This window comes from Triturus cristatus, chromosome 10 (assembly GCF_964204655.1).
Source record: "Triturus cristatus chromosome 10, aTriCri1.1, whole genome shotgun sequence".
Taxonomy (NCBI): Eukaryota; Metazoa; Chordata; class Amphibia; order Caudata; family Salamandridae; genus Triturus; species Triturus cristatus.
This window is the reverse complement of record NC_140593.1, coordinates 1,120,810,327-1,120,832,964: the sequence shown is the minus strand read 5'-3', so window position 1 is coordinate 1,120,832,964 and position 22,638 is coordinate 1,120,810,327. Positions and strand designations below refer to the sequence as shown.

At 41.2% G+C, this 22,638-nt stretch overlaps 1 protein-coding gene across 2 annotated transcripts in view; it reads left to right on the top strand.

The window, feature by feature from the left end:
- The window catches only part of MSLN (mesothelin), a 177,082-nt gene that overhangs the window by 131,726 nt on the left and 22,718 nt on the right, over nt 1-22,638 (top strand). Inside the window, exons 26-28 of one of the 2 annotated variants that reach the window (XM_085629354.1) lie at nt 6,862-6,976; nt 13,911-14,095; nt 20,700-20,846. In XM_085629354.1, coding sequence (XP_085485480.1) covers nt 6,862-6,976; nt 13,911-14,095; nt 20,700-20,846 — 447 coding nt within the window. Of the gene's footprint in view, nt 1-6,861; nt 6,977-13,907; nt 14,096-20,699; nt 20,847-22,638 lie in introns of both variants that reach the window. The other variant, XM_085629353.1, reaches the window with a different exon arrangement.

The window sequence follows — 22,638 nt, the reverse complement described above, 5'->3', positions numbered from 1 at the left end:
TTAGTCTAACAGTAATATACATCAGCCATCATATCTTGGCTGTATCAGAAACAAACACACAAGGACCCTGATTACAGCTATGATGAAGATCAGTTTTTGCACTAACTCCTCTTTGTGCCTAAACCGAGATTCCATGTTGGGTGATATTTAGCCATCTGGTGAGTATCATGGTGGCAAATAGCGTGAAATCACAATTTGGATGGCTTAGAGTGGGGAAACTTGACATGGTCCACAATTTTCACATGGGCAAATAACAAATATCACTTTGGAATCCTGCAAACAGGAATTGCATCCAGTATGCAAATAGCCTCATAGAGGTAATCATGCCCAAAAAAGGAACACAAAATCATTAGAAACTAAAAGAACAAAATCGGAGGTATGATTCACAAATTTATTTCTGTGAGTAGGGTTGTATTACATCTAACTTACTCCTGGATTTTCATGAGGATGTCATACCTAGTGATTGAAAATAAGATCATTACTTACCGCTAAAGATCATTACCCCGATTAAGGTCCTTCTTCTTCCAGTTCTAACATAGTGAGACAGGCCTTTTACATGCTAGTCCCTTTTCTCTATCTGTCCCCATAAAGGCTCCTTCCTGCCTCCTCCAGGCCTTAAGTACCAAGTCAAGAGAGTTGTTAAACTGAGTGGAAGGGAGGGAGGTACCCTGACTGGGAAGAGAAGGACCGTAATAGGGGTTAGGAAGTTTACCGGTAAGTAATGATCTCATTACCCCATCATAAGACCACCTTGTGCCAGTCCTAGTAGAGTGAGGGAATAAGACAACATTTTACACTGTTTCTGATATGCTTATGTATCTTTTATTAATCACAACAATCATGTCATTGCTGCCTTAACTACAACAGAACCAAACATTTCCAGGGTAGAACTTATCCAGTCGATAGTGATCAACAAATATGTGATGGAATGCCCACATGGCTGCTCTACATATCTCCTGAATAGGAACCCCACCTGCTTCTGTCCAAGAGGTGGAAACTGATCTTGGTGAGCAACCTTGAACGCTGGAAGGGGGGACCTCATCAAGAGATTTGTAAGCTTGGCAAATGGCCTGATGCACCCATCTGCTTCGAGTAGCAGGAGTAACCTTATTATCATTATTTAACCTACCAAAACAAAGAAATATTTAGTTGGACAAGCTGAACTCCTTTGTGTGTTGTAAGTAAATCAATAAGGATCAGTTGACATCCTATAAAGAAGGAAGTTCATCATCTCCTTTTTAAAAAACTGGCAGAATTATCTCCTGTTGCAAATTAAATTTTTATTTCACTTTTGGAGTAAATCTTGGATCAGGTCTAAGCACCAGTTTACCTGGAAGAATCTGCAAATATGGATGTGAGACCACCAGGGACCAAAGTTCATCTGGGCGTCTGACTGATGTTATTGTCATCAAAAAATAAGTTTTTGCTGACTCCCAAAACAATATCTGGCTCTTCTAAAGATTCGAAAGGAGGAAGCTGTAAACCTCTTAGGACTGTAGTCGCATCCCATGTGGGAAGTATGGGATGTGTGACTGGTTTACACACACAAAACCTCTTCAGTAATCGAAAAAGCTAATGGAGTTATCGTTTCTAATAGAACCTCTAATAGCTCTAAGAGCCGCCCACTGGGCTGCTAGTGTTGATGGAGACAGATTCTTGAGGAAACACTCTCTTAAAACTCAAGAATCTGAAAAGGATCCACCAACACTGGATCCAAAGCCCTCCCAGCTCTTTTTGTGTGAAGAAAGTGTAGATTCTTTTCCTAGACAGTTGAATATCTTCTGCCACCTGGGAAGAGAACCCTATATACTTCAAGACTAATCTTTCATGTTCCAGGCCATCAGTTTTAGATTCTGAAATTGTGCCAATGGCAAAAGAGGGAACTGGGGAGAAGGGGGCAGGTTGGAAGTCTGACAAACCTGCCTTTGGAAAGACTCAACAGAAGTGCAAACCATTGACGCAGTGGTCAGAACAGAAAAAGCTATTAAAATCATTGATATCCAATCCTCCTGAATCTTCTGAAGATTACAAGGCATACTAGAGCCCCCGGACCCAAGGAACTGACAGGGAATCCACTATCCCCATGTGCTGCCAATTTACTTCTGGTAACAATGGCAAACACACCTATCCAAGGGTTCCTGAATATTTGGCACATCTGAAGAAACAGTGACTGAGCAATAAAGGTACCCCACTGATAAAGGAAGGTTGTGGCTCAGACTGTCTGCATGGAAATTCAACACCCCCTGAGTGTACACTGATTTTCCTCTGTTCAAACACAAATCTGATTCACCAAGTTATTTAAATGAGGATTCTTTCTACCTCCTGTCAATTCAGATGATGTCTTGATACCTGATTGTCTGTTTGAACTTCCAGATTACTGCCATTCAGCTGGGAATACAAAATTTGGACTACTTTGCATACTGCTGGTAGTTCTCTCCAATTGAAGGAATGAACCCTGTCCTTCTGGGACCTTTATCATTTGCATTCCAACTCCCTCAGGGTTTCTCCCCAACCCCACAAGCTGGCATCCATTGTTAGTTGTACAGGCAAGGGGATCTAAAACAGAATACCATTCTCCAAGTTGGGCATATGCAGCCTCCATTGCATTTCTTGGACAATTACAGAAGACACAGGGACTAAGATTTGATCATTGGATTCTAGTGACTCAAAAAGTAATTTGCTAATAGCTTGAGGTGTAGACAAGCCACAGGACTACTGCAGTTGTTGCTGACACATGCCCTGTATTCTCAATCAGAACCTGGTATGGACTTCCACCTGAGACAACAGAGATTGCAGGGCCGACTGAAATATCTTGATTCTGTCCTATGGAAAGAAAAAAAACATTTCCTCCTATAAACTGAATCTGTTGAAACGGCTTCAGGTGAGACTTCTGGAGGTTCAACTTGAAACCCATCTGTTGGAGGAGACTGGTGATTGATGTCACCGCTGCTTGAGCCTGATGGAGAGAGGAGCGGAAATTAACCAATCATTCAAGTATGGAAAGATGGAAATACCTTTAAGTTGCAATATAGCTACCCCTGGGGCCAATACCTTAGTAAAGGTCCTTCAAGCTGTTGACAAACTGAAGGACTTGAAACTAAAAATGTTGTTCCCAGACCACAAACCTCAGGAATTGTTGACACATTTGGTGTACTGGAATATGGAAGTCTGCATCCTCTGGATCCAATGTCACCAAAAAGTTATCTTGCTACGTCAGCAGGATGATAGATTGAAGAATGATCATGGAAAATGGTTCCTCCTTGACATATTTGTTTAGGGATTTTAGGTTCAGAACCAGACAAAAAGATCTATCTGGCTTTCGAAGTAAAAAAGAATTTAATAAAAACCTTTCTTTTCTTGATGAGGAGGCACTTGAACTACTGTTTCCTTAAGAGTAATTTTTCGAGTCCTGCCACATGGCATCTGCTTTCACCCTGTCCCTTGATAACGGTGTAGGACTGAACGCATCACTTGGAGGAGGATGAAGAAAAGGAATTTGATAACCCTGATGGATAATGGACAGAACCCACTGGTCTGTGAAAAGCAGTTACCATTCATGCTTGAAAAATTGAAGTCTCTCTCTCACCCATAGTCATTTCTGGGCTGATTCCTGAGTAGATTGTCTCTGTGGTCGGGTTTTGTTGCCAAACCCCTACCTCGAGCCCGACCACTAAAGGGACAACTGGAACTCTGTTGAGCTTTGAAATTCTGCTTCTGAAAAAAAATACTTTTTCCATTCAAAGAACTTGAAGGGCTTTAACATTTTCTTTTCAACCACTGATCTCTACACCATCTCATTTAAGTCTTCCCGAAGAGTTTGGCACCTGAGAATGGGAGTTTTTGAACCAGAAATGTTGATGTGCCTTCAGTTTCTATGGTTTTATTCATAGGGTTCTGCGTCCCACCACTGCTGTACCAGCTGCCCACAAATTATCGAATGTCACATCAGAAAGGAGCTGAGACAGAATTTCCATCTGTGCTAGGATTGGTGTGAGATCATCCTTCTCCTGAAGACAGTCGAACAATTTCTTTCAACAAAACGTGGGATGCATAAGCACCATAAGAAATAGCTCACAGACCAAACTGTGATGCGCCATAGGACTGCTTTAAGGCAGATTCGACCTTTTGTCTACAACATCTGACAGAGTGGATACTTCAGATGACAAAGAGGAAGAAGATGCCAAGGAGGCTAAAATAGAGCTCACCTTTGGATCTGTGGAATCTGTCCTTCAAAATGTTCTATAAGATATCTTTTGTTCAGAAATCTTAGGACACTTTGCTTGTCAATATCCTTATACTCTTTAAGAAGAATTTGCTTTTAACGTCATGTAAAGGAAGATCATCCACCAAACGATGTACTGTACTGAGCATAAAAACCTTGTTCATCAGCAGCTTATGTTGTAAATCCCAGCACATCCTGGACATGAATTAATATGCACCAAAATGCCTTCCCCTGTATATACTTCCCTTTAAAGGAACCATCCTGGTCATTTTCCAGGTCACATTTCTGGTGCTTGACTTGAGGATCATTGAGATTCTCATCCACAGCCTGATCAGTCATATGTTGAAGGTCAGATTTAGATAATTGTAAAGCATCATCGTGTTCCAATATCTCAAAATTGTTCCTCTTTTGTGTAGCCTTACTTTCTCTTACATGAGATGTTTCCTGGGATGCCTCCATCAAGGTGCAGCCGAGGTACACAAACACCAGGAAGTACACAGTTCTAACAGCACTGCTTCCTAATTATACCGGTTTCCTAGCAACAAAGTCTTGTACCTCAAAAGACCTTGCTGCTAAGAAATCCATTGTACAGCCTTTTCCAGAAAAAAGGCGCACCCAGACCAGCGAACCACTGGTATTCGTTTCCTGAACAGCCCACTCACAGACCGAATACCAACGCTCCCCGCCCCAGGCTTGCACATTGACGGGAAACACTGTAACTTGCGGAGCACGGTATAAAAGCATGATGCTTTTTGCATAGTACTCTCCCCGCCCCAGCCTTGTACGTGGACGGGGAGTTCATTCATAAAAAAACAGTACACCATTTAAAATATTTTAAATAAATTATGCACACAATCTGGGTATCTTACCTGTCTCTGACAGGAGACAAAACAGGTCTAGAGAAGGAAGGGGGGATCCATTGAGGGTAAAGATAGAGAAGATAGACTAGCGTGTAAAATGTCTGTCTGTGGGGGTGAGCCGACCTCACTATGGTAGGACTGGGACGATGAAGTCCTATGAGGGGGTAATGTTTTATGATTTAGATCACTAGTGAGGCATTATATATGTAACAGAATAATAATTTAACCTGATGAGTTTAAAAGAAAGAATACAGATACACTGATACGTTTCCTGAAATTACTGTTTTGGGTAATAAATGTAACTACAAACAATTAACACAAAGTCAGCGCTCATTGTTTTCAGTAATTTTGCATGTCCAAAACAACACAGTGATAAGTTTTTCTTGAATTTGAATTTTAATCTCTAAAACAACCATACTTGAATGTGCAATAACAGAAAGGGAAGTGGAGTCACTTAAAAGTGTATTATCAATAGCAATTAACAAGTTTGCTAGATGATAGCTTTGAAATGGTGATTATCAGTTCATAAATTTACAATTATCACTTCCAGTACCAACAAACTATGAAGAGCCTATAATTAAATACATTAAAAAATGTGTTATTCACAGCAACTGCTTGGCCCCATTAAATGTCTGAAAACATAACACGGTTTATAAAATGATCAAGGTTTAGTTAGTGTACAGTGCTCATTGTAGATTTACAAATAATATCATGTGCTAACTAGAAGTGGCCATTTATGTTGTGCTTTAATTAGTTTAAATAAAATCTAAAGAGGTGTTAGAGATTAAATATTTGTTTTCTTAAATGTTTCTTTATCCATTGTCAATTAATTTGGTAATGCTTAGCTAAATTGTACTATTTTGAGAAAATTAGGCTGGATTTAAATGCAGAATTGACAGTTCCAGCTTTATTTTCCAAGCACAAAACATATATGCTTATTGATGTATAAATGGTTTGGGGCAGGTTAATTATTTGCAATGATTCATTTGTAAAAATAAAAAGTGTATATCTAGCCTTGATTCCACCACATGCCTCTTTCTTCCATCACTCTGCACTTCCTATCTCTTTGTCGCAGTCTTGAAGGATCTTTTTCTTTAGTGTCAAAGCTTTTCAATCTTTCTCTTCTTCCTTCTTTTTCCCTTTTCTACCTTTATCTCTCTTTCTCTGGCTCAAAGTCTGATGATATAAAATAAGCCCCCATAATAAGTGATTGATCCCACCACAGGCCACTGTCAGGCGTCTTTCGAGATTCAACACAAATTTGAATGCACTCCCCTTGTTGCAAGTTTATTACTAGCTACAGCATTTTCAGCAAATAAAAATGTTTTCTAACTACTCTACCACACTTTTTTTGTTGCCTTCATTTGTGTTTTATTGTGAAAATTGCAAGTGATAATTCCCTGATCAGAGGTAAGGGCAGAAATGCAAGACAATCAAGAGTCTGCTAAAGGAGGTGTAATTTTTCCAAGGAAAAAGACAGACATGTCTGCAGTAACTTGTAAACTTGTAGTTTGTGAATACCAAACAAAATGTAAACGTACACAAAAGTGTAAGCTTACCGTTGTGAATCAGGGACCTACGTTTTTAAATTATTTGACCAACACATTCTGCAGATATTGTTTGAGTGTGGAAGAAAAGTAACAATCTTCTGGGTTGCAAGAAATGGTCGAACCCTAAAATATGTGATGAGATCATATAATGAATAAAGCAAATTAATGTTGTATCAGCTAACGACCATCAACCATCAACCTTTGAGTTTCCTTGTCTCTTGATTTTTAGGCAACCTTGATTCCTTGGTTAAAAAATGCAGCAGAGAGTTCAGACTTATCAAACGATCAGGTGGCCGCAATTATACAGGGCCTTGCGCCTCTAAACATCCCTGGAAGCAGTACTGGTAAGTGTGACCTGAGATGAATGATCCTGAGGTGGAACTTTTTCACGAAAGTACAAAACTGTCTTCGCAATGACGGGGTTGTGTATAACTGTCACATATAGTCTATGGGAATATTCTAATTTGTTTTCAAAGGACCTTAAGATGTCTAGAGAATTACAGGATTCATTGAAGGCAGCATACATATGAATAACATTATAGAACATCTCAATGTACCCTTTTAGCACACAATAGCAGATACCTTTTAGAGGATAAACAATATTTCATAATGTCCATTAAATGCAAGCAGACCATGGGTCTTTATAGGGTTTGCAAGCATGCCATCAGCTTTCGCTAGCTTTAGCAGCTGGATGGTTGTGTCTCTTAACCTATGTTTAGTGTCCTGATGGATCCCAGACCTTCAATACAATTGTTTTCTAACTTTGCCATAGCCACCCTTGGTATCAACGCCTCTGATGTCATTGGAGGTCAAAGGGAATGCGATGTCAATACTACAGTCCATCTCATTTTGGGGAACTGAATCTGTAGGTGCTACAATTAAGGACTATGCAGCTTTTGCAGCTAATTCTAAAGAAACAGATGGTGAGAATTTTCATTCAAGCTGATGCTCATTACAGCTCCATTACAGCGGTCCCCGGCTCAAGGGAGAAGACAAAAACCTAAGGCTCTTCAACTGCATCCCCTGACTATATTAATCTGACAGTAGTAAAGCTCACTAGATGCTTGTGGCTAGCACACTGTATGCCACACATCTATTTTCTAATTTACTGCATGGCACTCAAGAGCAGCAGCGGCCAGCTCAGGTAAGTGTGGTGAGGCGGTGGGGCTGTGCAGGGCGCAGCAGGGGGGGAAGCCGACAGAAACTTGAAAAGGTATAATTAAATAAATGAAAAATACCTATGCCGTCGTCCATCGGCTTCCCCCCTGCTGCTCCCTGTCATGCCCCGCCGCTGCTGCTCCAGAGTATCTGAAAGGCTTTAGGTTGGCTCTGGATGAAAGATCATAACTACATAAATGAATACAAATGAACAAAAAGGGTATAAAAAGAGACAGATCAGGTTTTGACAAGGATTGTATGAGGGCAACAGTTTGCTAGTTCTTTCCAATGTATTGATCAGGGTTGAATGACCCACCACACCTCTGGCTTTTGGGGGTGAAAATGCACCTGCAGCAGCTGGAATGTGGACGGAGGCCACAGTCTAAATATAAGATGTGCAAAGCACCTACAAAGTCTAAAGCAATCCGAGACTTAAGAGGTAAAGAGGTCCTCTGAGGCATTACCAGACATGGTAACCATAGCACAAGCAGCGAGTCCTTCCTCTGAGAAAACATCATATAGTACATGAACAGCGACACCAAAACAACATTACAGTTAAGGAATGTGAAAGATAACAGAAAGCTCTACTTCCGCCTATGACTTGGTGGTGCCCAGATTCAAAAAGTCACAATGGGGCAGAAGGAGCTTCATTACCACCACTTCTCATCTTTGGAACTCCCTTCATCTTGAACTGAAAAAACCCATTGATCTGCTACAATTCAGGAAGGCCTTAAAGGCCTGGCTCTTTCAGCATTAATCCTACTATTTCTTCACTGCCACTGAAGCCTATGATTGCATAGGTACATGTAAGGTTCCCAGATCACTTCAGCCCTAAGAGTTTATCAGGCAAAACTATAGGCAAAAGCTCTGCTATGGAGCACAAATCTAGGAATACATTCTTGATGATATCTTGTAGACAATGCAAAATAAAATTGTGAATACTCTGCTGGGTTTCCCTGTAAATAAAACTGATAGTGTATCAAATGCAATGTCTATATCTATGACATTTGGTGGAAAAATATTAGGGAACACTTAGTACCATGTTGCCTGTGTACAGGCAATGTGATTGCTTCCTTTTGTTCTGTCTCCCATATACATTAGGTGGAAAACAAATTCTGAGACTCTGATAGAAGGCATTTGAAGCATAAAAGTGTCAGGAAATTCTTGTGGACTCATGCTCAGATTATATTATACATGCTGGGGTGTTACATAAACTGGGCCCCTCACACAAGTAAGCAAACGATCAAAAATCTAGGGTTTTCACTTCAGTTTCAGGTTCTCTAATGTTATGTCGTAGATGGATCTTGTGATGGGAGACAGGGACCTTCCATAATTTGTACTTGCAACTTTGCACAAAACTACAGTACGGGTTAACTGATTTTTCTGGTAGATAAAGGATTTGATATTATGTATGCTGCACTGATTTTATGGCTGCTGTTGTGAGAAATAGAGACTTTAATCAATTTGCAAAAGCTTTTTTTGCATACAATGAAATTGTTTTAGATTGTGATTGAATATTTAAATAATATTATGAAATATGAATGGTTTGTTATTATGTATGTTGTGATGATTTTATGGACGTTTCTGGGTACATCATATCATTATTTTGAAATTAAACTCTGAGATCTCCTAAAGCATGTTTTCAATCAACTTCAAAATGTCCTCTTGTATATAAAGTGCTGTTTTGTGGAATCAAACACAGAGAAAATGCAAGAGTTACTCTTCTTGAGGAACTGAAACGAAAAGACATGGACAGCAGAGAGAGTTTCAGAAGTTCTATGATGCCACCTAGGTGGATCCCAGCAGCTTGTGGATCTGAGAAGGGTTGCTACTTGACTTTTGTGGGAATGTGCACACTGAGGAGCACCCAGGCCCTGATGGAGTTTACAAGAAGCTTGGTGAAATGAATTCTCAAATGTAAGACTCCTTGCCATCCCGGTTTTCGCATTTTAGAACAAGAAACCCTTCCACATAAATTTAGCTTTTGCTGCTCACTTCCACAGTGGTAAATGCGATCCACTAAACACTGCAGTAGTACTATGGCACGACCTTTGGCCTGAAAATCTGAATCTTGTAGGTACAACTGGACCTTAAATAGTAGAGTGACTTAAAACAATGAGGTTTAATGCTTTTTACAATGTGTGTTTTAAAGTGGAGTCTATAGTTGGTGTGGAAGAACGAAGATTATGCCCAAAGGAGGAGGGAAAGGGGGAAATCTGCCTCTGCACGTTGTTTAGCACTGACTGTATATTAAGTGGAAAGCAAAAACAGGAAAAGGCCAGATAGCAAGAGGCTTGCTGTAATGATGTTTGTATTGTCAATTCAGTACAATTACGTATCAGTTATATATACAAGATATGTATTATTATAATGTCAAGTGTGTTGTTGATGATGTTTCGACCCGGTCATGATTTTGGGGTCATCATCAGGACAAGTTGACCTTGAGTGGTTGTCTTCAACTAGGGTAACAGAATTTGTTGTGCCTCCGTGACATACCTTTATTTACTAGTTTTCTGCCAAATCAGTTACCATGCTGGATTTCGTGATTTCCAACCTCTTTTTGTCAACCTAATGCTCACTGTACCTCAAAATCATGACTGGGTTGAAACTCTGACAACAACACTGGTGATCACAATATCCATTTCGTAGCTTTCATACATCAGATATAGAATTCCCAGCTGCAGTTTTTTATGACTTTTTATAAAGCAAAACCAGCTTCTACGATACGTATGTTTGCACTTTGGTTGTAAATACGCTCTGTGGGATCTACAAAAACACTCAGCCCTTTTTCATGTATCTTATATATAAATGTGAAATACAGGAAATGGAAATAAACCAGGTTTGGAGGCTGCTCTCTTTTAGTTATGGTGTTTCTCTGTGCCCCGCCAAATCATAGTAGCTTCAGAAAACAATTGAAGACCACCCTGTTTAATGTCACAATCTAATAGCCTCCGCTTAGCGATGTCACATCATTTTGCCTAGCAGCACCAGGACATTTCTTTTTGACGTATCTCGGTGCTTAATAAATATCCTTTCATTCATCCATGTAATAGTATTCAACTGACGATACACCCGTCTTACAGCAAACCTCTGTTGTTTAGAATACTGACTGACCAATTTTTCTTGAGGTTGTCGGGCACCTCCTGTTGTTTCATGTGAATCACACATTTCAACATCAAGTCAGGGGTGTGGATGTAACAGATGGCCCCTCCCAAGATGTAGTTTTCTCTCTAACATAATTGGACACTTAAGATACATTACAAGGGCTTTTTAATGTGGAATTTGTAGGTGCCTTCCTTTAATTATTTTTAAACTAGCATCACTATTTGAAGAAAGACACAATCCCTTCTTGTAAAGGAACACTAAATGGACTTTTCTCATAGGCAGGATCGCCTAAGGACTGGGATAGGATGGCAAGTGAGATTACGCCTATCCATCTTAGGTAGAGTAATGCTCAGCAAACATCATATTTAAGAGTACTACAGCCTGAGCTGTGAAATGTGTCTAAAAAGGCTTCAACAGCCATAGGAGATCCATCTAAAACCTAGGGGTTTAACACTTTAACAATGGGTGTTTTTCAGTTGCATTGGGACACAAATGTGCAAGATGTTGGTTGTTTCTCAGGTGATGAGATAAGATGAAAAAACCTCCAGCTGCATGTTACCAAGCCATGATTGTATCTGTAGATTGAAGCTACCACTGTGGAAAGGACACATTCTGTTTTATTGAGTTTACTTTGAGGACAGCAAAGGGTGACCATCATCTCTTGAAACTTGGGCATGTTTTTACTTAGGGGATGCTATTTCTCAAAAGACATCTTTAGGTATAAATGTGTGCTTCCCATGCACTTGTCTGGAACAAATTATTACTTTTGTTGCAGGACACCCAGTGTCTCTGTGAGTTGGACATGATGACTGATAGAAATGAGCATGGGACACCAACATAGAGATGTTTTTTTGGAGGGATGTAAGGAATCTTAATGTATACATTTATGCAAAATGTGAAATGGGAAGAGCCAGTTAAAGGCTTATTCCCATACCTTTTGAGAGGGATGAAAATACCTTGGGCAACCAGGCCAAAGGTCACTGATAGGGCGAGCAGGACAAGTGGACAGGGAGTCAAACTGCCAAGCACATTACCCCTTGGATAGGGGCAGTCTCTGTGTTGCATTGAGGTCTAAAGCCAGATTTGTGTTCACGTAAAAAGATGTGTTTGTATACATGAGCCTGGACTTGGGTAACTGCTGCTCTTCCATTTATTGTGCCAAGGAAGAGAAGGTGAACCATGCAGCAATAGTTTCTCAGAGCCTCATTTAACCTTTGGCTAGTGATCCACCAGCCAGTTAGATCACCAGAGTCTACGGCCTTCACTCCCCCGGCAGGTGATCACCCACCATATTTAGAGATCCCTGTCTGCCCCTAAGAAATGTTTATGTATGTAGTGAGTCTGCTGTTGCTCCAGATACACTGAAGACAGGGCTTAATGTTGAGTGGGTGTGGTGTTATTTCCACCTGCTCAGCATTCCTTTTAATTTTACTCAAACAGGAGTCTGTGTAATATAAAAAAATCAATGGCCCTGAGGTGTATGAAATTGTTCTCCCTGCACCTGGGAGTGATTGTAAGTTTTCTCTGGTGTGGTCCACCATGCCACACACTCGCGAGGGTGAATGCCACTGTGTTCTGTCAGTCTAGCCTGCGGACTGTCCGTCAGGTTAAGGTTTTCCAATTGGAGAGCCAGCAGAGGCTCTAATGTCAGAAAGAACAGGGAGACATGAGGTTGGCTGAAGTAGATTCTGAATCTTCCAGCCTCTAAATGACACAGTTAGATCAGCTTTGTTAAATTGAGGCTATTTAGAGATATAGCAGTATTTGGTGGATTTGTTTTTATGGCAGAGGGTAACGATTCTGCAGCTAAGCAGGTGTTGATTATGAATAGTAGGGATGAGAGGTTCTCAATGGATATGGCTTTAGACGTGGGGAGAATGTAGGGAGTTTCTGTTAGCGGTCAGAACACTGGGCATGATTTCAATGGTTTTCAGACTGAAGCTGTTTTATTCAGGGAGTTTTCAAGGTGGATTGGAAGGAATAGTGGCAAGCTGGACAGTCTTGCAAAGGTGCAAATAATTTTGCTAATCTTGGTTGATCGCTCTAGGTTTTTCTGGGGAATGGGTGGAGGAATCTATCATTGGGTTCGTGCACAGTCAAGGCAGCTTTGAAAAGTTCTTTGTTTTGATTGATGGCTTGTTTTGCATCATTTCTGCAGCAGCTGGAGTGATTTTCTTTTTGCTTGTCGGCCTGAGATGATTTAAGATTTGCACAAGAGTTTTTATTGTTGCCAAGTTTCTTTTTGCAGCATTTGAATACTTTATGTAACAGAGGGCGAATGGTTTTCCCTTCATGGATTTCTGTTTCGGTGGAGACTGTGTAGGGTTGATGTGCTCCATAGAGTCCCTATACTACTGTCTAGGAGACTGACATGAAATAATGTGATGTTTGATGGCAAGTGCTAGATGAATATTGCTTTGGGAGAACAGGAAGTTGACAATTGTTGCATAGTTTAATGACCACCAAAATATTTAGGTATACATCAATGAGAGTGTTTATTTGCTTGCTTCAATCTTCCATCACTGAATTCCTCCATAAGTGAATAGGCAAAGTTTACTCTAATCGAATTGACCAATTATATGACATACAACACAAAGTGAATTGTTTCTTGATACTTGATTGATGGGGTCATTGTTACACAAATCAGTGGTATTCCTTTATTAACCTCAGAAGCATGAAAGGTTAGGTTGGCCCATAAGGAATTAGAACCTTAACATGTAGATCAGGTACCGACTAACAGAGTGACTAGTAAAATCTGGAACTTTCGTGCCTACTCTTCAAGAGGACTGTGAAACAAATTGGTCACAGATTTTATTCTTTCCCAAGGCACCTCTGATTTCTCCAGACCGAATGTTAAATTTTCTATTATATATCTACATTCATATTGTTCAAAAGGTTCTGTGGGTGTACTGTGTCAAAAATTGTGAAAATATTGCATACTGAAAAACCACTTTACGTATGGTTACTCTTTTGAAAGTAATCCAACACCATATCTCCCCGGCATATTTTCAGTAGAGTGTCCTAAGGACAAAAAGATCACAGCAGACAACGTGAAGGATGTATTCCTCCCAACATACTACACCTCCCAAGAGTTTGATGCCTGCCTAGACAATGCAACTCTGCTGAATTACTTGTCGGACCTTACTGGAATGAGCTTTACAGATGAACAACTGACAGTGGTGAAAGGAAAGCTAGATAAGGTAAGCTCAGCTCTCGCCCTACCCACCACACAAATGCAATCTTTACTATGGACATTGGGATGAAGTGCACAAATGTAGTGTAAAACTTACAACAAGGAAGAAGGAAGTAAAATGCTTCTCAGGACATATCTCACTACATTGACTTCCACTACATCGACCAACTCTCACATTGAAATTTTCAACTTGAATTACTAGCTCATTAACTCCTTAAACATTACACTAAACAGACCAGTCACCTCAACTTACACCATTACCTCAAATGCTTCAACACTATTCTTAACTCTAACCCTAATCCTTACATTAACTCTGATTATCATGAACACCAAATGCCACCCTAGTAGTGTACCTAATCAAAGTCAAATAGTAGATGCACATATGTCACTGATTTACTTTCTTCCATATTATTCTCATACAGCCAATATATGTTTGTTTCATCGAGGCATCTAGGCTATACAATATTCCCACTTACTACAGAGTTCTTAATGCCATTGTAATCATGACTAGGTAATACATTAAATATGCATTGATCGCTGATCACTATACAATAATACCATCTTTGTCATGGAATAACCAGCGGCACAACCAACAGCAATGGAGAACCAGAAACATGGTAGCAAAATCAAACAAGAAACAGTATCCCTCAAGAGAATACTATACAAATAAGTCCCAAACACCTATTATCTGATGCAGGTGCCAGCAGAACTTTCTATATCAAAACAAGCATGTGAGTGCATACATGCAAATCTGAAAGGTAAGATCACCAATTGCAAGTAATAGTTCAAGGTGCTGTATTACCCTCCAGCTAATGTTTCCGACTTGTCTGATGCAAAAATATAATAAACTATTCTGGTTATGATTGTTGAATCCAGCTATCTCTGCAGGGTTACCACCAAACATTTTGCCTTTTTCCCTACACTTTTTGTGAATTTGTTTTTGTTGGTGTTAGGACTCTGTGCACTTTACTATTGCCAACCAGTGCTAAAGTGCTTGTGCTGTCTCCTCTAAACTTGGTTTAATTGGCTACGACATAATTGGCATATATTTAATTTACTTGTAAGTCCCTTGTAGAGTGGTATGCCATATACCCAGGGCCTGTAAATTAAATGCTACCAGTGGGCCTAAAGCAATTATTGTGCCAACCACTTGCATAGCCCTTTAAAACATGCCCCAGTACTGCTATTGCAGTCTGAATGCAATTTTAAACTGCTAACCTGACTTGGCATTTAAACCCCCTTGCTAAGTCTTAAACTCCCCTCTTATTACATAAGTCACCTCTAAGGGAGGTCCTAGGTAGCCCATGGGGCAGGGTGCTATGTAATTAAAAGGTTGGACATGTACTTTTAAGTTTTACATGTCCTGGCAGTGAAAAACTCCAACATTCATTTTTCACTTCTGTGAGGCCTACGCCTCCTATAGGATAACATTGAGGATTCCTTATTACATTTAAAAAGCTGTAATATTTCCAGTTGGGAGCTTGTATGTCATGTTTGGTGTTTTTGAAATTGTGGTGGCAAACCCTAATTAATGGTAAAGTCAGGTTTTGATCATAATTGTAAAAATGCCACTTATGCTTGTAGCTTGGCCTGGGTCACATGACTGGGTGTAACCCACAGTTAGAATTTGTGAATTCCTCCCAGACATTCACACAATAGAGGGATTAGGTGCTCCTCAATGGGCCATCTGCTTGCAGGATTGGGGGCAGAGTTGAGCACAGCCCCACTTACAACTGAATAACCTGTGCTCTGCCTTCACACAAAGGACCCAACAACCCTACATTGTTACTGTAGCCTGCTTGGAGCCAGAGCAAGAAAGGCAGGAAATTCAATGCACTTCAAATCCACTATCTAGAAGCTTCTCCCACCTTCCAGAACTAGGGCACCAGGGTATAAAAGTAGGGCCTCAGATGCCAACTCTTCAGTACAGTTCACTTCTGGATACTCTACCAGGATGAAGGATTGCTGTGCTGCTGGAAGATTTTTCACTCTGCTAGACTGCTTCTCTACAAGACTGCTGACCTACCTGGATTTCTTCCCTGGATCTTCAACTGTCCAAAGACATCCAAAGTGACACACAAGGGCTAGTATGCTGGCCTCCTCTTCAGAGCCACCGGCCCACAAAAGGCCTCCTCCATATTGAACCTGCATCTGGACCCATCCTGAGTGAGTCCTGACCCTCCAAGTGGTGCAGCTTCTGTGCTGGACCCTTGGACGTGCTGCTAAAGGTGCCCAGATAGCCAAAATCTAAAAGTGGGGGCTTAGAAACTTTTTGGGTAAAACCTGCTCTGAGAGCCAGATGGAGACTGGGACCAACCTTCTCGCCTATCTGCCTGAGGTGCATCGCCGGTCGGATTGACTTTGCAGCTTCTCCTGCTACATTCATCTCAGCTGCAGCAAATCCTTTTCAGCAGTCCTTCGCCAAAGGGCTATACCACTTGGTGAAATTGTCTTCAGATACAGTCCTCTGCCTTGTCCCACTGGAGATTTTCGACTTCCTTTTCAATGATTAAGTCAGAAAGTAGGAAACTTCACTACGACTCTGACCCAAGGCCATCCGATGATGACGATCCCTCCTCGGACACCTCTGGAGCCTTCCGCACTGCACTGTACCTTCTCAGACACTTTTTCTCAGAAGTTCTTTACATTCCGAAGGTAAGTTCTGACCGTACCCTATCTACTTCTTGTATCCAAACCGTGCTCCATCACAGTCAGCCATATTTTTCGACCTTGATCCGGGCTCATGCAACTAGATGTCCGTGGTTGGCGCTTTAGTCTTTTAGGCAATAGTTTTTACTAAAAACTTTAAAAATCCATAACTCTGGTTCTACTAATTGGATTACTGTTTGTGTGCTGCATAAATACTTTACACGTTGCCTCTAAGTTAAGCCTCACTGCTTTTTGTGCTAAGCTACCTGTTATGTACCCCAAATTAGGCCTGAATAGCAAATGACTTTTCACCTACATTTGTCCTACCTTACTCTGCATAACGGTTCTAGCACTGACCTTTTACCCAATTATGAGCTGAATAAATGTCAATCTGTTTCCTTTAAACTAGCCTCATTTATTAAGCATGAGAATTCTTAGAAGAGTCCCCTGCACATGAAGTACATAACAGGATTAGCATACTCTGTATAAAAGTCATGGTCAACTTTATCCTAGGGCAAAATAGCTACTTTGCATAATTGCAGGTATTGATTTAGGTTCATCTACATAATCATACTCACAACATATCGGTTGTGGTAGGAACCCCCGAGGCTATCTTTAGGGTATAAAAGAACCATACTTTCATTAGAAAGAGAGAGAAGATGCTTCCACGCTGATACTGAGCTCCCGGCATGCAGTAGCTCCAGTATGCAGTGGTCTGACATCCTTTGCGGGGTGTCCAACTTGAGACCAAGATGGAGTCCTTCATTCTCTCCCATCAGTTAATGGGATTGGCTCTCTCCTAGGGGACTCTTGGCTTTACACCCACGTACACTTAGGTACGGTTGCATCGTAGGAGTAAGCTTCATTACTGTCATGTCTATACGCCTGCATGTATTCACTGGTTTAGCACCATAGTAGAATTCTACCTTTTATTTACTCTGTCGGTGCTTGTAATCTTTTACATTTGCTTCTGTCTAATGATTGTCGCAGCACACATGTTTTATACTAGAACTACGCTGTTTTCAATAAATGCTTATTGAAAACGTCCCCATCTTTTATTCTGTGTATCTCTCTGAGACTGAGTGAGTACGATTGACTGAGCGAAAAGTATTGTACTGTTTCCACGATCCCTGAAGGATCAAGGGTTGCCATGTTCGATAGTTGCCAGAAACTAATCGCTCCTTGGTAAGGTTAGGGGGCTTATGGTTGCACTGTGAGCCAGCTAGTCGAAAGGCTAAAATAACCTTTGGGGGTGTCCAGAATCAGTCTAGACACCAATCCCTTAGTTTATGTTGTCTAAAGGCGCAGAGCCTATGTATTTTTAGGAACTACATGACAGAGTTAAGCACAGGTTAATTTAGTGACTTTTTGTGATTCACCCTGTAAGGGAGTGTGGCTGCTACTTGACCAGGGCTCATGCTCCAGTCAACCAACAACCCAATTTCTCACAACGAGCATCACCTGTGTTGTCTCAAAAGATGAGTCAACCCAGAGCTTCCTTTCAAGCGGCCATAACGAGTGTTCAGCCCCAACTTGTACTTTTCAGGTTTCCTCGGTTTATTTTTAGGTATAGCGATAATGAAGACCAAGCAACAACACACATACATGAACATAAAGGAAGGTTCAGCCAATAGGTACTGCTACATAAGAACATATCATATTCATGTAAATGAACAACCATGTCACTTTCATTAGTGACAGTGGAGATGGTGCAAGAAGTGGAACTGTGTTTAGGGAGCCTTCATCTGTATGTAGAACCAATTCAATGGAGTCATTGAACACCATCTCGACAGGGGAGGGATAGATTGTAGCACTCGGTCTTCCCATCACTTAGGGATAAATGATTTAAAAAGGTGTTCAGCTGGTAAGCTTCATCTATTAGTTAATAAGCAAACAATCAGAAAGCACCACTCAGTGTTTGAAAACAAATTGTATATTTTTATGCAATTTTCAAATTCAATGTAAAATGGATAGACCATACCAAACAAGCATTGGCAAAGTTAACAGGTCTGGCTTTAACCCCTTCTGTGCCCATGACGAGCTGGACTAGTCATGGGCAGCGGTTGCGCTGTGCCCATGACGAGTCCAGCTCGTCATGAACCCCGCCCACTAATGCAACGCCCGGCACAGGGCGGGGAAAGGGCGTGGCACACAAGGGGTTAAAGGAATGTTGCATGGCAATGTGAAAAATTACTAGCATACAACATGGGAATAAATATCTATTTGTGAAGATGCAAAGAATTGTAGACTAGTCTTGGTGTAGGTTAAAAGGCCAGGTTAAAGTTGCTAGATCATGTAGGTTAATGACTATCCTCCTCCCATCTGTGCTGCTGCCAAAGAAGAGCAACAAAAATGATCTACTTATCTAAGACACTTTAAAAATATTTAAATCTCATGTGTATGTTTGTAAAACTTCAAACTTAAGCAGCTGGATAAATAAAGAAAGTGATCACACCTTTGTAGAGGGCAAGCACTTTTTTGTGAGAACTCACAACTTCTGCCCACTCAAAGCACGTACTCCTGGCTCCCAACATATGGGTGGAGCTAAAGCCCCTCTCTAGTGATGGTCATATAGTCGTCTGGCGACAGTCGCGCTGTTAAGCCAGACAATGAAAAGCGATTTTAGTTTCAGAGAAATTGAAATTGTATACATATTAAGGGTACTTTTTTATGTTTTTTACTAATTCTTTATACTTATTTATGTGCAAAAATGTATTGCAAATCTACTGTCCTGTTCATTTAGGGTCTTTAGGTCCAATGTCTAATTTCCTTTCTTTGCCCTGTTATGAGCCCCAATGTGCCTCAACATAGGCCTAGGTAGATAAACAACCTTTTACCTACATTTGTCCTACATTGCTCTACATAACGGTTATGGCGTTGACCTTTTACCTAGTTATGTGCCGAATAAATGTTGTGTGGTTTTCTTTGAAAACTAGCCTAATTTATTATGCATGAGGATTCTTAGTATCACAGCAGGATTACCATCTTTTGTATAATAACCCTGTACAAAAGTCACCACAAGCATCATCCTTGGACGACAGACCCACAGTACCATGACACAACTAGGTAGAACCCCTGAGGGTACCTTTCGGGTATATAAGTGCCACATTTTCGCTGGGTAAAACAGAGGAGAAGTTTTCATGCTGACACGAGAAACGCTGAAGTCCCTGCACACAGACACTCCAGCAAGCAGTGGTCTGTCATCCCTTGCCAGGGGTGTCTACTCGAGGGGTCCTTCATTCTCTCCCATGAGGTAATGGGGTTGGCTCTTTCCTAGGGGCATTCTTGGCTATACACCTACATACATACTAGGTACACTTAGGTACATTTAGGGTTTGCATCTTAGGAGTACTCATGATTGCTACCATGTATCTATATGCCTGAATATACTCACTGTTTTAGCACCATGGTGGTACAGTTCTACCTTTTATTTACTCTGTTGGTGCTTATAATCGTATATATCTGTTTCTGTCTAATGGTTGTTGCAGCACATGTATTTATATACTAGAATGACGGTGGTTCAATAAATGTTCATTGAAAATTTCCCCTCCGTTTATTCTGTATATCTCTCTGAGAACAAGTGAGCACGAGTGACTGAGTGAAAAATAGTACACTGTTTCCACGATCTCTGAGGGATCAGGGTTGTCATGTTCGATAGTTGCCAGAAACGATTCGCTCCTTGGTAAGGTTGTTGGGCTTATAGTGGCACTGAAAGCTAGTTGGTCTACAGACTAACATATTCTTTAGGGGTGTCTGGAATCAGTCTGGACACCAATCCATTACTTTATGTTGTCTAAAGGCGCAGGTCCTATATAGATTTGTAGGAACTACACGACAGCACAAGAATTCATGTAGAACAATGATGCTTCCTCGGTGTCGGAGCCATGCATAGGAGACAGAATTAAATTTTTGACATAATCATAAAATGACACATGCTAAGTGCTATTTCATTGCTCCTCCAGATGTATCCTGCTGGATATCCCGAAAGCCTGCTGCCCAGCCTAGGAGGCATCACCTCTCAGTGCAATGAAAATGACATCAAAAAGTGGAACATCACGTTAGTGCAAACTCTTGAAGCTTTATTGAGTACTGGACCTCCCGACAATGTGGTATGTTTTATTCAATGTGTAAATGTATAATAGGTGTGCAGAACATAGGAGGCTTTCTCCAGGAGACTCTCTGTGCTCAGATGTGCAGATGTGAAAGAATGTGACTGGATTGCTACAAGAACTAAGAAAACAAAGTTATCAGGGTAGATGTAGGCATGGTATTTCAGGACTGAGAAAGGAAAAGTAGAGATGAAGATGTATGCCTGGGCAGTGTACAGGGACTGTGAAAAGAGCGATAAACATAGTAAGACATTACTAAACAATCTCCAGCAGTGGCTGCTCAGCTATGGCGGAGGAGCGTCGCCCCCTGCCCGCAGAGAAAAACAAACAATATAATGATAATAAAGCAGTTTTATTATCATTTTATCTTTCTTCAGTCTTGGGGATGGGGCCATCATGACGATAGCAGCTGGGGGGCGGAGGCGGAGGAGTGGTGGGCACTGCTGTCAGTGAGCATGTTGGTTTGGCCGGCCATCTTAGGATGGACAAACCAACATGTGCAATGACATCTCTCCAACAGGGCTGAATTTCTGGGTGGAGAAAAACAGCAGGCACAGGCTCCCAACCCCAATGGAGGGTAAAACCACCCACTCCACCCAATCCCTACACTGCTCTCATGGGGATTACTACCATGAGAACAGCGTCAGGCCGTAAGGGAGACCCAGCCTGTGAAAAGAGGAGCGGAAGAGCGGCAGGTAAGATTTTTTGGGGGGGGTGGGTTTTACTGCTACTCCCCCCATGCTCCCTCACCACTTTTCCCCTACACCAGCTGCTACTGATATCTCTACAAAGAATGGTAAAAGTGGTGAGTTGTGATTGGGAGAAACTCCAGGATATTTTATGAAAGTGTTGTGTTGGAATGGGAGTGCCCTTAAAAGTGGTGCATTATGCCATTACAATGTTGTGTTGTTCATCAGAAGAGCAATCAATTAGTTAGATGCCCAGTGCAACCACAAATCAGAGCTTCTGTCCTCTCTCCCAAAAGAACAGAGGAGCATGCCTAATGTTAGCCTTGTAGACAACCGCACCGTAAAAGGATAGTGTAATAACTGTGAGGGAGATTTACCAATATTTCACGCAATGCAGCAAGACAACTTGCTGTGTTTTATTGTAGGAAAGGGAGAGAGCAGAAATGCCCCATATATACCAAAATATGGTGTACTTGTGCTCTCTCCTAGCGCTGGCATCCTGTGTGCTGCCTAGTGCCAGCCAGGCACTCTTGCTCAATGCAGCAATGGTACCTATGCCACAGGCAGGATTGTTTTTGTGCAGGTAGGAGCAGCTTCCTACACAAAAAATCCTAAGAGGCAACTTCCTCTTGCTATGCATGATGCAGAATGAATCACACATACAAACGGAAAGCAACGAGAAGAAATAAATATATTTCTCCTCGTTGCGCCTCTGTCGGGTAGGCGCACCATTCTGGTGCAATCCCCAGTTTACAAATCTTTGTACATCTGGATTTGTGCCAAAATACATAGGTGGATGCATGGGAATGCCACCTAACACCTACCCAACGCAAAGTAATGCAAGATAGCGCTATGCGCTGCTTTAATTTGTATTTCCTAAACCACGTAAAGCCACGCAAATCAACATTGAGTGGCTTAGTATATGCCAAAATGGATGTTTTGTTGGGGCTGCGTCACAAATGTGACGCAACTAGAGACACAATCCTAGTAAATTTGGACCTGTATTTCCTCTGCTTGGTTTACTTAACCTCGACCTTAGCTGTCTCTGTACCTAATGTTTGAGGATACATTATTGGGCAAAACGTGTAGGCGATGGAGGGATT